Source organism: Homalodisca vitripennis, chromosome 6, assembly GCF_021130785.1.
Source record: "Homalodisca vitripennis isolate AUS2020 chromosome 6, UT_GWSS_2.1, whole genome shotgun sequence".
Taxonomy (NCBI): Eukaryota; Metazoa; Arthropoda; class Insecta; order Hemiptera; family Cicadellidae; genus Homalodisca; species Homalodisca vitripennis.
The window spans coordinates 108,104,700-108,121,299 of record NC_060212.1 but is presented as its reverse complement, the minus strand read 5'-3'; the positions used below and the strand labels follow the sequence as shown (position 1 = coordinate 108,121,299).

The 16,600-nt window shown below is 35.8% G+C and overlaps 1 protein-coding gene across 1 annotated transcript in view; it reads left to right on the top strand.

The window, feature by feature from the left end:
* The window catches only part of LOC124364708 (calcium/calmodulin-dependent 3',5'-cyclic nucleotide phosphodiesterase 1-like), a 424,410-nt gene that overhangs the window by 369,136 nt on the left and 38,674 nt on the right, over positions 1-16,600 (top strand). Inside the window, 1 exon segment of the mRNA XM_046820399.1 lies at positions 4,230-4,479. Within this exon segment, the coding sequence (XP_046676355.1) occupies positions 4,230-4,479 (250 nt within the window).

The following is a 16,600-nucleotide window of genomic DNA, read 5'->3' as shown; positions in this document are numbered from 1 at the left end:
TTTTGCAACCTCCTTTTAGAAATATAGTTATAAAAGTACAAAACAGCTTGAAATTTGTGATTAACAATTAATACAATAGTTTTTTAATTAAAAAATTGTTTGCATGCATATTTCTACCACAATTTCACGACAAAATATAAGTTCGTAAAAGTATTTGTAACTTAACATTATTGTTATAAGATTAAAATCAAGATTTCCGCCTGTAAAGCCGACTCGTATATGTAAAATTGTCTCTTTAATTTAAAGTAATTTGACTGGAGAACAAATTTGATTTTAGAATGACTCTACGCGTACATATACTTATTTTTTTACAAACTAAATTGTTTGTTATATATTAACAGCTTAGTTCTAAATAATTGTAACTTTCAACAAGTTGCTACAGATGTGTGCCAATAGGAAATACAATTCATAATTTTGTCTGTTTCTTTGTTCATATTTAAAATTAAATAAAATAAACTTTAAATTTGGTTCACATTAATGATTTATTATGGATATAAGTTACAGAACCCGTATTTTAGATCATCTTTTACAGAAAAATTTTATTTTGTACTACGTTTTGTTTTTTAAATATGGTACGAGCAATATTTCATAGCTTTTGTTTATTTATTTTATTAGTGTTTAATGAGTATTTAAATTTACATTCTCACTATAAGCGTTGTTTTATAGATCCTATCTCCTATTGGTACTATTACAGTTATCATCTTAATTAATTCATTATTCTTAGTCAAACATTCAGTCCTTTAATAGTTATTTGAATAAATCCTTAAACCAGTCTTGGATTAGACACACACCACAAATCCTTTTGTACATCTATTAGGTGTTTTCAATATTATTTTATGTATCAAGCACTCTAGCCTCTAATTATATCTGGCAGTCACTACAGTAGGAGCCACGAAAGAGTGCAGTTGGCTGTGACCAATAAAATGACAGGCCCGCGCGACGTTGCCACACAACACGTCATCTACCGCCCGGTGCGGTGCGCTGCGGTTTCAGCTGGAACAAGTTTGGAAACGTCGCTCAGTCCTCATTGGCTGCTCCAAGGTCACGCGCCAAATAGATTCCTCCCTCAACTGCACTTTTTTGTGATTCCTGCTGTAGGTCAGAGTACGTACTTGACGAATATTTGTTCTAAAATATGTTGGTTAATTCCATGCTTAATGCTTTAATACAAAGGAATTAATGTCTTTCCTCCGTTGATATTTAATCCATAAAATATTTTTACCAATTTCAGTAAAAACCTACCATAGAAGGTATTGTAATTTGTTCTGTTTACAGCACACCCTCTTGTCCCACAAAGAGTCTAATAATTACATTTCCTTCATTAATATTTCATTCTATAGAATGGCCGTATTATTTGTAAAAGCGAATGAATACGGTTCGAACGTCCACAAAACCTGTTCGATAGACGGTTTTGCTTTTGAATATCGTTCTTAATAATTAATTAACTAAGTTTACTTCTATAACTGAATTGTACTTTTTCCATGCAACATTTATGCTAGTTTTAGTTTAAATTCATCTCTCCGAGAGACTTCCGGTAGCATGTGGGAAAATCGATGGAAGTTGGAGTTTTCATCTCTGCTTCCATTCTATAAAATTCTTTTTAACCATATATCGTCAAGGAAACATTTGTTGAAATTTTTACATAACAGATTTAGCATTCACTATCTTGTTCTTAATAGGTATAATCACTAAATTGAACCCAGTAGTTTGCTTTAATAGAAAGGTCGCATTCTAATTGAAAGATTCACTTTGTATTGTTACCGTGATTATACTCTGCTTTTGACTTCACTCCTGAATCGGAGTTTATGTTGCTTGTATCAACTAAAATAAGGGCTTAATACCCATACTTGAGGCCATTTTGAATGCAGCTTTATGAGAACCGTGTTAACCTCATGCAGTTTTACGTCCTTATTTTTGGTCATAGATCTTTCGGAGATGTTTATTTTTACGTCACGACTAATACGTATTTAAATTTATCTAGATAATACGTATTCAATCTAGATATGTTTATAAGTTATTTGGAACAAAATCTCAAACTATTTTTATTTTTTTCGTTTAAATATTTCAAAAATGCAACAAAATTAAAAAGTGTTTTGATGCATATTAATTTTATCTTTAAATAAATCATGTTCTTTAACGCTAAGACCAAAAATAAGAGCGTGAAATTCAAGGTATCATTGCAGCTGGTTCGTAATACGGAATCATGTTTAAGAATGCAATATGTAATTTTGGGATCTCATACGAGTAAACTGATATCGTAACTATCATCTAAATGTATCCACGCATTAAAAAAAACTCGCCAAAACAGTGCTAACGCAATTAAAACCTTGAGAGTTTTCACACTTCGTAGATATCAATTTGCAGCGAAAACATTAGAACTGAAATTAGCAGAGCTGCTGATTACGTTGAATGTAGAAGTGGGGAGAGTTAACATAGTTATATCGCCCGAGAGAACACTGTAACAAAACCAAACATGCAATGGAATTTGACTACCTTCCTACTATGATTGAAGACAATTATGAACACAGAAGACGGCTTTAGATTATCTAATAAATTACTAACAAATATAAAGAAGTAAATTTTTAATTGCTCGAAATTAGTTAAACTCTAACCAATCTCGATAAAAGTCCACCTCTGCACCTGGCTGTATAAGCGGCTTTGCCAGTTTTAGTTTATCCCCTTTTTACTGAAAATAAATCACCACGCTGAGGTAAAATTATGTGAAGATTTCAATCACGTAAGGTTTTGAAGGTGAATGAACCGGTACATTGAGATATAATACATTTGTTTACATGAGTTAACCTTAATGGATTTTGTTTCTTATTAACTGTGAGCCTAATTTTAGAAAACAGATAGCACTAGTATAAAAGCAAATCGAATTAATTTTGTATTTCGCATGATGCGACGTTTACTGTCATGAACAGTACTAGAATGTATTATGAAACAAGGTCAAGGTCTGAGTTTATCATATTTTGTTATCGGTAACTAAATAAGTCTAAATTGAATTTTGAGTTTAGCTCCAGTTTACCTTCCTTTTATTGCAACGTCTGGTATCTGACGCTGTCTCAGACTTGACTCCTGGAATCTGGAGTCATGTTCGCCTGAAGAGACCCAAAGAAAGTCGACGGCGAAAAAGTTCAAAACGAAACATGTACATCATTTCGACATCAAAGACTCCTATAAATAGGCGAAATGGTAGTCTCATTGTCTCGTCAGGGACACAATTGAGTGCACTACGATGTGATAGACACGATATCTAAGCACGGTGGAGCAACCGAGGTTTTCTACACGTAACGTAGATATAATAGGGAGGATTGATCAATTCAATTTTGAGTTTAGCTCCAGTTCGTCTTCCTTTTATTGCAACGTCTGGTATCTGGCGCTGTCTCATACTTGACTCCTGGAATCTGGAGTCATGTTCCCCTGAACAGATCCAAAGAAAGTCGACTACGGAAAAGCTCAAAACGAAACATTTACATCATAAGACACCTAAAAATAGGCGAAATGGTAGTCTCATTGTCTCATCAGGGACACAACTGAGTGCACTACGATGTGATAGACACAATATCTAACTAAGCACGGTGGAGGAACCGCGTTTCAGACGCCGCAATAAGAGGAAGGTGAAGTGGAGCTAAACTAAAAACTCAGTTGAATCAATCCTTCCTACCATAACTAAATTAGTCTAAATTAATGTGCGTTAACATTCATTGTTGTCTCATTATGAATAAAAAGCTCTTGTGTTGTTGATAAGCCAAGCTCACTTTTGTCTCATTATTTAGACGCAATATGACCGCCTGAAACCGCCATCACGACGAGACGGTGCGATACAGTCATGCCAATAGCAAGCCTAATAACACAAAAAATTGCTAATAGTCTGGCTTATTTAATGTGCTTCCACATTTCTTTTCACAATATAGTACTTACTGTCATTGTGCTTTGGTAACATTTCAGTGTTTTTTATGTGTGCTTCATCAATTGTTAATTTTGTTAATCATCGTTAACAATAAGCGAAACTCACGTTTTTGTGGTACCACAAATCAATATGCTTAACTAGAATAGTTTGTCGTTGTTAAGTAGTGAACTTAGAAACTATTGTGCCTAGAATACAGAGTAGAGTTTTGAATGATGATAATTTGTTTACACTGAGCTGTTTGCGATATGCTATATTTTTTTATATACTTCGGGATTTTGCTTCAGCAAACCGTTATCGCATTCTGGTTCTCTTCCAGGCGCCTGGCGGACGAGGATGACGAGTTATCCGAGGTCCAGCCGGATGCAGTTCCGGCGGAAGTACGAGAGTGGCTCACCTCCACGTTCACGAGGCAGCTGGCACCTACGAGACACCGCAATGATGAGAAGCCCAAGTTCAGGTCCGTGGCGCAGGCGATCAGGGCGGGGATCTTCGTGGACAGAATATACCGCAGGATAGCCGCAAGCGGCTTCATGCAATTCTCCCCCGAGATCGTCGAAGTCTTGAAGGTGAGCAGCTCATAACCAAATCTACTAAAAAACTGAATCATTTTAATAACTTACTTCCCTGACATAATAATTTTAATGGTTATCATGATATTTACAACAGTCACGGACTAGACATAACTAAAGTACGACATTTCGAGAACTGGTATCTACCCTCTTCTTCAAGTGTAAATTGTATTCTCCTGTAAATTGTAAAAACTATTCATGTTTTATGGCACAATGGCACAAGGATTTTAACGTACATAATTCACAAAAGTAAATCAATCAAATATTACAAATATATATTTTAGGAAATTAATATGGAGTAACTTAAAATCAAGTATTTTATTTAACAAAGGAACGTATATTTTAAAATAAATGGGTTCCGGACAAGCTAATAATAATGTTAACGTAAAGATAAAAATCATTTCTAAAACTAATTGATATTCTTTTTATTCGACTTTCCAATATCTGACCTGATGATTTTCCATATTTATATAGATAAAATCATTGATTGACGTATCGATAAGGTGTCAAAGACAAAATGAATATAAATTTCTTCAAATTAAAAGACCAAACTTCGATATTATAATCTAATTTAGTATATGCGGATGAAAGAAAAACTAAATTTGCTATGTTTCTGTTGTTTTAAAATAGATTCTGATCTATTTAATATGAAAGAGTTTTCCTATGTAATTTAAATTGTCCCTTCAATGACGCAGTTAAGTGCTTTATTCATTACAAACGCTCACTTAAAAAATAAACTTATATATATATGAAGATTTCATATATTATACTGTATTTGTATAGTCCATTGGGATTTTATTATTAGTTAAGATATAATCAAATTGAGTGCTGTTTAGCCAATGATAACTATACAACTTCAGATACTGGGAATCGTGTTCAACATCTGGTAACATACAGTGCAGCTTGGTTCTATTTGAACATCTGCCATCCTAAGTTTGTATTGAATAATTAACAAACTCCCTGAAGCCACCAACAACTTACCACAATTCGAAGCTTCTACACTGTTTAGTGTCAGTAGCACAATAACACGTCAATTAGTTCGTGTTCGTACATAGATCAGACAAATGAGAGGATTTGAAATTTTAATTTGTGATTTAAGATAATAGAAAATATTAGGTGAATGCTAGACAGTTTTTCTCCTACATTTCAATTTAAGCAACTCATTTGACATTGTTCAATATTTCATCAAAATCTGATACGGAGGATGAAATTTTCATAGAAACTTCTTCGCACTAATGTCTTTGCTCCTTTACCACATATTATTTTAAAAATAACACTTACGTATTTGCACGCAATTTTTCTCCGAATAAAACATGAACAAGCCATTAATAATAATAATAATAAACCACTTTTCATCAGCTGTAACGTAAAATATAAATTTCAACAAAGAATAATGAAAAAAGATAAATAATATATATATATATATATATATATATATATATATATATAATTTATCTTATATTGAGACTGTCGTATTTTATCGGTATTAAAAAAATATCTTAGGTACAATTTCTCAAATTATTATCTAAATTTATTAGATTTCAATTAGGTCCAGTATTTGGTTATAAATTATGAATTCCTGTTACGTTGGAGCGGTTATCACAATTATTTTGGTTATGTTGAACCGTGTGTGCAATTGTCTCTCAATGGTGAACAGTTTAAAACCAATTATTACTTCGTTTGGTTATTCTTTCTCTTAAAATAGTAACATAATATCTGTGACAAAATGCACATGAATATAATATACGTACATACGTTCGACGTCCAAACATCTTCTACTTCTGGCACTAGTATCCTATTCGGGTGTAAAAGACAGAGTGAAAAAGTTCCGGCTGTGTCTTACTCTCGGTTACCTACCAAACATTTGCGCTAATTAATAATAATAATAATGTTTTATTGCGTGAACATATTACATGTTATGCAATCGTCAGATAACTGAATTAAGCTAAAATTTTTCACTCATGCTTGCATCAAAATCCCTTTCTAACATACAGTTTTGACATTCACTCTCTCCCAGTCATTCGAAGTGTTCCACCCTTTCCCCAGTCAGTAAGCCAATGTTATGTCTCCCAGTTGTGTGCCATGAACTCGTCCGTACTGTAAAATGCGTAAGTGGTCAGTGTTGTTTTTAGACGAGTCTTAAATGCCTTCAGCATTGGGGCACTTTTAATCGAGCTTGGCAATTTGTTGACCAATCGAACTCCTGCCTGAGAAGGCAGTCGTTCATGAGCTACCGTTCTATGTCTCACAGATCGGTAGTCGTCCCTGCCTCTCGTTGCATAAGGGTGTATGTCACTACCTCTTATGGTCTCGCATTTGGACTTGAAAAAAATGCAGGTTTCCAATATGTAGAGGCAAGGAAATGTCAACAGTTTCAGGTTTTTGAAAGCTGGTCTGCACGACTCTCTCCGTTTCAGTTTTGCAATTGTTCGGACTGCTTTTTTTTTGAAGGATGAAAATTCTGGAAAAGTTTGCGTTTGTGCAACCTCCCCACAAAGCCACTCCGTAGGAGAGGTGCGGGTAGATTAGTCCGTAATATGCCGTCATCAGTACCTGGGTTGGGCAGTATTCGGACAGTTTCCGCAAGAAATAAATGCCTGAGGATAGCTTTGAACAAACATGATCTACATGAGAATCCCAAGTCAAACCTCGATCTAGGTGTATTCCTAGGAATTTCATTGCGTAGACTTCAGTGATTTCAGTTTCATCCAACATGACTGTTGGACTATAATCTGAATCTGTTTGTCGCAAACTGAATTTGATGAAAGATGATTTCGATGGGTTTGTTTTCAGATTGAGCACGTTGAAGTGTTGAACTAAATTGTTTAGCTCAATGAAAGACATTTTTTCGAGCGCCTCTTGTGATTCTGAGTTGAGATAGAGAGTCGTGTCATCTGCGTATTGGACGAGCCGCCCTTGTTGCACAGATGAGCCAACATCATTGACGTAGATCAAAAAGAGAAAAGGGCTGAGTATTGAGCCTTGAGGAACTCCATAGTTCAGCCCCAGCTCCTCCGATCTAACGCCTGAAATGCCTACGAATTGTGTTCGATTACTAAGATACGATTCAAGCCACTTGAGTGACCTTCCTCGTATCCCGTAATACTCCAGTTTGTGAGTGAGGATTTGGTGGTCGACACAGTCAAAAGCTTTTGATAAGTCAAGGAATATACTCAAAGTATTCCCTCGACCTTCAATTCCCTCTACCACTGCATCGACTAAACGGGCGACTGCGTCTACTGTCGATTTACCGCTTCGGAATCCGAATTGGTTTGCAGATAGCAGGTAGTGCTTATCCAGAAAATTTAGACATCGGGAAAGAAAAAGCTTCTCAAAGATTTTGCTGAAAACCGGCAGCATTGAGATTGGGCGGTAATTTTGAATAGAGAAAGGGTCGCCCTTCTTGAAAATTGGCCTGACTTTGGCCTTTTTGAGAGAGGAGGGAAAGGTTCCAGCGTGAAAAGAGAGGTTATTGTCTTTGTCTTAATACTTCTCAAAAACCATAGACACATTTAGCCAACTCCTCCTTGCTCAAGCTAAATTCCGCAACGACTTCTTACCCCAAGAACTTCCGCCTAGAAATGCGAGAGGAACAATACGGCTTTCGTTAAGGGCACTTCACTACCCGCCACTACGGCTCATCATGGGGCCAGTTTTTAACATGGGACTCATCATCATAGTGGCAGTATCCATTTACGTGAAGTGTTCGTCCGGGTCTGGCATCAGGGCTTCCTCTAAGTTGGCTCAGAGTACACTTCCTCACGCCATGCTTTTACTCTTCCAATTTTATCCTACGGACAGGACGTGTTTCACCGTCTTTGAATATGCCATAGCATCATCTTATTCAATTACAGCAGGGGTTCCGCAGGGATCCGTACTGGCCCCAGTACTGTGGTGCACAAACGACATCCCTGCAATCTCTAGGATATCACTTGCCTTTAATGCTGATGGCATACTGTTCTACGAGTAATCTGCCACAGCCTGCAAGTCTTGTGCCTTTGAAGAGGCATATGGACTACTGAACCATTGGCTGAAGAAGTGGAAGGTGAAAATCAAAATCTAGAAGATTGAAACCATCTGTTTTGACAAAAACCCCACATACCCGGAACAATGCTAGAAGATTCACCTGAAAGGGGGCGTGCGTAGTTGGAATAAGTCCATCAAGTACCTCGGAATTGTCCTGAGGAGGATCCTTTAAAACAGGAAAGCTACCCTGGGAAATATGGGTCTTGGGATGGCTGCCAGACAGGGACTGTCTGGAATCCTGAGACCCAACTGCGGTCTACCCTCTAACACGAAGCTGCTGAAGTACAGAACAATAATTCAACCTATGATCACATACGCTGCTCCTGGCTAGCATCCCCAGACCTCCATCAGGAAGACTCTGGAAGAATTTCAAAACAAGACCCTCCGGAAATTCAAGGACATTCCATAGTTTGTCTGTAACACGGTCGTCCTACGGTCTGCATGAATCCTCACCCTGCACGACTACATCAAGGATACATGTCAAGGACATCTTCAAAAATTCCACATTTATATTATTATTAAGTGTAATGATTGCCATTCGTGTTATAATTTAATATTGCTCTAAAGCTCTAAAGCTGTTTTTCATGTAATATGCGAGGAAGAAGGATAAGTCACACCAAGAGTTGCGTAACAAGCTTCACTAAGGTCGGACAGACAGGCATATAGGCAGAAAAGGGCTCGCAAAAATATAAATATGTATTGTGGAAACTGTGTGCTTAGTATTAGCTGCAATGATTTTATTTTATACATACTGATTTTGTATTAGCTGAAAGGCAGATTTAATCGATAAAATTCAATCGCTTTCCTTGATACCTATAGGCACCGCATATAAAGGTTGCCCTCTCTGTCTCGCCAATGTTGGGAAGTAATCAGTTTCACCGGCTATCCTATCTCGCCGGTATTGGAAATACGCCTCACTGACCTACATTCCGCTGATGTAGTTTTACCAAACCCATCACACTAACTTTATGTGTGTGAAAGTTAGTCCCGCAGTCTCGCAACGGTTACTAAACCGATGAATTTGAAATTTTGTGTCCGACCTTAGTTTAAACACCTGGACTCGTTTACAATGGGCTGTGGTGAACGATCTAGAGTTTTTTCTCCATAAGACTAATGTTGAACCATATGAACTTTTACGCTTTTTGTTTTTTTTAATCGTAGCGTTATAGAAGATGTGTCATTTTAAATATTTTATCAACACGCATCCAATTGCTTTATAATTTTTCTGAATAAGCTATAAAATTATCGAAAAAATTTAAGTAGTCAAACCCTATTGCAAATTAGATATCCTTAGTTTCCCTTAATTCCACGACAAAAATCAAAGTCATAAAAGTGCATAAGGATTAACAATATTGGTGTGGCGCTACAATAAAGATAAACATATTTAATGGCTCCACTTTTAAACGTGGATTAAAATTGAATATCAATCTCTTACGACAAAACGCTTAGAAATTGCACATAGTCCTAAAAGGACCTTTACGCTGTTTTCGGAGTGACAGGATATTCTGGATGGATAAGGTTGGGCCGTCTCCTGACTTAAGGAATAATTTAGGGTACAAATCTATCATGTATGTTTTGAAAAAAAGGAAGCCGGCTCTGAACCAGCCTCTTCAGTCAAAGCAGGCAGGGATGGTACACTCTTATGTCTAGGCTAGCAAGAACCTTTGACTCTTAGGGAACCCCACCATATCCAACAGTCATCTCCTGCAGTAGAGTAGATCTATCGATCTATTCTTGCACCCCAGAATCTCGACATTTGCTGCTAGTGATGTGCCGCTCCTGGGCATCCATAAAGTTGACCAGATTTAAGTGACACATAGGTTGTTGCTGTACTCATTGTCGGTTCAACTGAAAGGTATAAACTAGCCAGATATTTTTAGTTTATTGCAAAGAATAATGGCAAAGTACTTACTAATGTTGGCTGTAGTGATGAATTATAAAAATCTTATGTAAATTAGTTTGGTTATTTAGATTTCTGGCAACAATTGTGCTTTTACACGATCCCTTTGTCTGTAACAAAAGCACACTGGGGTCTGCACACGAGGGCCTTGCACTGCCTCTTTATACCTAGAGATAGTCTGGGAGAGACAGGTAGAATGCCCCATCCTTCTTTCCATTTGAAAATTAGCGTTTGGACCCCTCTAATTAAGACTGACAGGCTAACCAGATCCGCGCAGGTCGTTTCGGAAGACCAAACAAGAACTTTCCTTATGTTTTTCCTTATAAATCGACTAGTTGTCACTCACAGAAACCCTGACCCCAAACTCCAGCCACTCCGCAACGAAAAGACTCAGTGTCTTTGCTGGTGCCTATGGACAGAATTCCTGATCAGATCGAAGCACGTACAAAATATTTTAATAGTTAAGGATGCCAGGCACCAAGTAACACACCTTGTCTGGTACAGTCAAGCTGATGACCGCTAAGTGACCTTGAACACGAGGGACCAAATCTTCATCAATTTAGACATTTTCATACAGAAAATGTAGAGCCACTAATACTGTCCTTTATGTATAAAAAAGCATTCACATCGAGCATATAGACGTTGGAATGTTACGTATTGTGGCTAACAGTGGTTGGAAGGGTGGGTAAAGGGTGGCCTGACGCCCAATTCACATGAATGTCGTAAACACTTGTAAAGCACAAAAGGTGGCCGAAACAAAAGTGGACAATAAAGGAGGACCTTCCTGAATTCCTGATGATAGTTTATTAGATGGAAGATGATCAGTGGTTGGTAGATCTGACATGTAGAATTTTCTGGTTGCCCGTTGACATATGATCATTTTTGCTTCACTGGATTGGCAACATTTAGAGCATTTAGGAGAGATTTAAATTTTTCAGATGTAACGAACACACCATACAATCATAAGATTTGAGAAGCACAAATATTGATCCGAATCGAAAGGAACATTCCCAACTACGGAAATTTGTTACTTACGTTTATCTTATCGCCTAGAAGCGCACTAAGGAAATATTCTTCCCTCCAACCTCAGGAATCCAGTCCACTTGCATCTTAAGTTGCGAAAATACCCATAAGAAATGCCTGCTGCGAGCACATGTTATTAACAGAAAGACTATTCAATTTAATCAGCTGAATAAATGATATGACCCACACAAAAATATGTTTAATTAATTTAACTACCATTTCTAATTAATTGTTGACATTTATAGTTTTTAAAATATATAGTAAGATTTGCAGAAGCAACGATTCTTATTTTTTCTGTAATCACTGAGCTCTGAGATTATCCAGATTATAAAAGTTTTAGTTTTAGTAAAAATATAATTTTGACAAATTAAGTATGCAGTGCTTGATCAACAGCATAATGAAGATATCAAAGACAAAATTAGTATCTTATTTATGTTACAGTTTTAAAAATTGCTGTAAAACGCATTTTAGTTTTTTAACTTATTTAAGACTCTCACAGCCTCGTATGTTCATATTTTTTTTTATTGGTACAACAAATCACAATCAACTATGGCACCAGACATACCTTTAACCGAAGTAAATAAGACATGTTTGGAGCTATTCAGTAAAAAAACAGAAAGGTTGGAGAGGAATTGGAGTTATTTCACAGGTACTAACTCTTCCCGATTTCCAAAAATACAGCTCTTTAAATTTATATCGTAAATAGATCTAAAGAAATTTATAGATTAGAGATCTATAGATATATATATAAAAAGATCAGGAGTTAGAATATCTTTCAGTAACTATCACTTATTTCAGGAGAGTTAAGAATCTCATTCAAAAGAAATACGCCCAAGATATTACTGTTTTATATGCATATATTTGGTTTTTATATATATATATATATATATATATATATATATATATATATAATTTATTCCAATACATGTTACAAAAAAATTCAAATTCAAAATAATTAATGGTTAAAAAATACGGGCTCTGTGATGTATTGGTAGTCAACTCTCTTGGGTTCGAGTCCTGGCGGAGTTAGTAATTTCTAATTTCAAACTTCTGTATCACTATATATTATCACATATCACTAATGTATACGCAAAATACATGCATTAATATTATTCTTTATTCCTAAAATTAACCAATCCTACTATCATATTACACTAAAAATATGATTAAATATTGCACATTGAAATAGGTGTCAATTATTTCAGGAAGTTATTGCCTTATAAAGCACCGACGTATATTGCAAATGTGATACCTCCTTCGGGTTTTTATCATTATCTCAAAATTTTACTCAACATAAACATTTCTTATTTTGTTATTGTATTGTGCGTGTAATAACTATCTGTCATTATTCATAACTTGTCTTTTTATATTCATGATGTAAATTATTAAGTGACGCATTGTTTCATAACATAAACTGAGTTATGAGAGAGCAGGCACGCACGTGATCATTTGGCCTGTTTATATATTCATCACCTCTTCATTAGCAAATGACCCTAGCCACAACACCCCACATCCCTCCCCCTCCCCCTACCTATCCCCCTCACCACACTCCACGGGCTACCTGTCCTCACTCATAACATTAGCAGGGTTCACATTTCAGAACGTTCCCTAATTTAGCTTCGTCTGCAACGCAATTTCACTTTTTGCTTTCTGATTAATTTAATAAATAATCACTTCCATCACATTATATATGAACACAATAAAGCCATTGCGTCCAATAATGATATTGGTGTTCACTTGATGTTATTGCTTTACTTCAAATATTGAACACACCTATATTGTTTGAACATACACTTACAGATCTACTGATGGTATTGAGTCTTTCATGAACCTTGGCTTATTTCGTTTATACAGTGACGGAAGGTTTTTACAGATGTAACACCAATTTTTCCGTGTGTTATAATTTCAAGAACCATTCTTCGCCGAAGAACTCGTCGTTCACCAATTTTCTTCACGAGTAAGATACGAGTACTTCCATAAAATAACCATAATGGATGCGCGTTAAATAAAATAATAGATAGTAATCCCTTTATTCGTGAACGTATTTCAGAACTGCTTTTCAATCTAACTCAGTTCAACACTGAAATACCTAAATCACGGCTCATACCCACAATATGGTTGGTATTGACTAATAATACTTTCATCTCATCTTTAAAAGACGAACAAGATACCATACTTGTAATATGTTAGGGGAGATCATTGCAAATCCTGGAGCCTAATGAGAGAAGCATCTTCTTCCAACTTCCAACCTCACTTTCAGGAAGTGAAGCCTTCCATCTTGGCGGGTGATTCGTTGAGAGACCTCCCCCGATACAAGAGTTCATGCTGATATGTTGTGGTTCTCTAAACGTGACGTGGGCTTGTGGACCAAGCAACACGTCAGCAGCCTGCACACTGCCTCCACGGGAAGTAACTTGACAGCATCCCGGAAGGGGAGATAAGATCAACCCCTCTCAGGTTGGAAATGAACCTGATGACTGAGTTCTGCAGCTTTTGGATTCTGCCAAAGTCCTCTCTCGAAATCACCTGTCCCCTAAACAGGTAGACAGTAGTACAAGACTGACAGGACTAAGGTCTAATAAGCCGCAGCTTCGCAGTCTCCGGCAGTAACATTCTGAATGTGCAGAAAACCCTTGAATCTGGCGATCGTACGCTGGTTGACGTGAGAAATTGATCGCAAAAAGTGAGGCCACGATCCAACACAACGCCAAGAGTATTGCACCTGTGTTTCACCAGGATCTAACGAAATGATGTGTAATTTGTCGTTTATATATGTAAGCTGTTGTACGTTTACCATATTTACAAAGCGGTAAAATTGAAATTGGTTGGAAAATGTCCAGTATAATTTGGTTTTCGTAACTATGCAGTAAAACAATGGCATGAGAGTCTTCATGGGGCCGTGTGCGGCTACAATACACTGAAATTTAAATTAGCGCCATTGTTCGTGTTTAGTAAACAAGTTAAATACACAACACCGACAGTTTGGAGTGGCTGCTCATTTAAGACTACATCCAGTCTGATTGCTACGATTGTTTACGCATGAAATATGCTTATTTGCACGATATTCACTCACCTCTGAATACATTACATATTACGATACGGTGTTGTAAAGTGGAAAAGTGCAACCGCCATCAAATATGCAGGAAAACTTTTCTTAAGTGTCTTCAATATACAAAAAAATCGCATAATAGGCTGAGCTTCGCGAATGCTATCATTCATGACAATTGACCTAGACAAATTTCATTTCTGTATGTCTGTCTGTCCGCATATCTCAAAATAGAACTGTCTTATAGACTAGACATTTTTAATGAAATTTTATATAAAGCAAATATATATATATATATATATATATATATATACAAATTTAATAAATATATATAAAGCAGTGTAGTTATAAAGATTTACAAAATACCAAATATTTTAAAATGTTTATAATAATCCCAACGGTACTTGTTTCTACGAAATCCGCCAACGCATAAGCGAGCACGGCCACTTTAAAGTCTTGCACAAGACAGGAGCAACAAACAACTGACATCTCTCAGCTGTGACATGTTTGGTGCTCCCAGCTTGTGCAAGCGTATCTTTAAAGTGGTCGTACTCGCTTATGAGATTGATGCCTATCAAAAGGCAAATTTTTTGTTACATTCGGCTTTGGCAAGCATACCTTTTAAAAGTGATCGTGCTCGACGCGTTTCGTTGAACGCCATTTTGTTAGTGTTATAGAAAATTACAAAATTATTTTCTTTAATTTTTCTCTAGTCTAAACTTATTTGCCAAATTTGGTTTCTTTAGCTTAACTAGTTTTAGAGATAATAATGTTTTTTATATAAAACACAAAATTGCTGCTAACGGCTAAACTAGACAATTTTTCGACGTATGTTTATATGACACTTTTTGTTTGAAATGATCAGTACTATCAGCCACAGAAGTTTATGACACCCTTTTGCAAACATCCTGTGTATGAGGAACACTTGAGTTCTATGATAATGCATATCTAATCATGGAAATTAGCTGTGCGTCATTGTTGGTTATCAGTATACTAATACAGTTTCTCTCTTGTCTGTATGTAAACGTTTTCTGAATGGCTGTAGGTACGTTTAATTATGCATGCAATCCTTGCATGGTGACACGTGATGTAGCTTACTCTTACGTTGTTATTATCAAACAAGGGGGGATAAAGTATGTTTTGACTTTTATCAGTTGCATCAAGTTAAAAATTGCATCAAAATTCCAAAACGTGCATATTAATCGTTGGGCCCATTTTTTCCCAACCAAGTAAAAATTTAGTCTGGTACGTTCCAGATTTTAAAAATTTTTCATAAATTTGTGCTTTTGAATGTGTTTTACATTATTGTCATTAATAAATAGAGTATTTGCATAAATTCCCTCAAATTCCTTTGTTTTTAATTGTCTCCCTCAAATTTATAAAACATTGGAATGAAATCTAAATAAAAATGTAATGGGCTTCGTGACAAAATAATATCAATTTTATTGTAATTAAACTCGGCTTGTCTTCCCAGGAAGCTTCCCGCGTGGCGTTAATACATGTATATGTTAATTGCAAGGAACAGTACTTAAACTTTATATTTTTTAAACATTTTTATATCAATAATTCTCGGATTTAGCGTTATTTTAATTTACTTAATGAGTTGTGTTCTAGTATCTTAGTGATTACAATTAAATTAATAATTAAAAATATGACATTAATCTTTTCAAATCTTCAATTTCTTTGCTTATTGGGTGATTATTTTCAAGGCATTATTTTTATATCATTTAACTATCTTTTCTTGAAATAGACTTCAATGTTTGTGTACAGTTTAAAAATATAAGATTAATTTTAACTAGAGCTAGCGACCACGATAATTATATACAAACTACGTATTATATTTCTTTGTTTCGATACGGGTTATAAAGCTCTGCAATGTGTGTTATAAAAATTGTGAATTATTCTCTAATACTTATCGCTGTGTACTGTGAATAACTGATGAGGTTCAAATTACACATACATATACTTAAGTCTAGTAATGTCGAGAATAAAATAAATCGAATGCTGTTTTTATTGAACAAATGTTACTATATTAAATTAAATGAAACTGCGTCCATTATGACTCATACATACTGATCAATACGGATCTTCGGCGTTGGACGGTTCTACAATGATCAAAACTA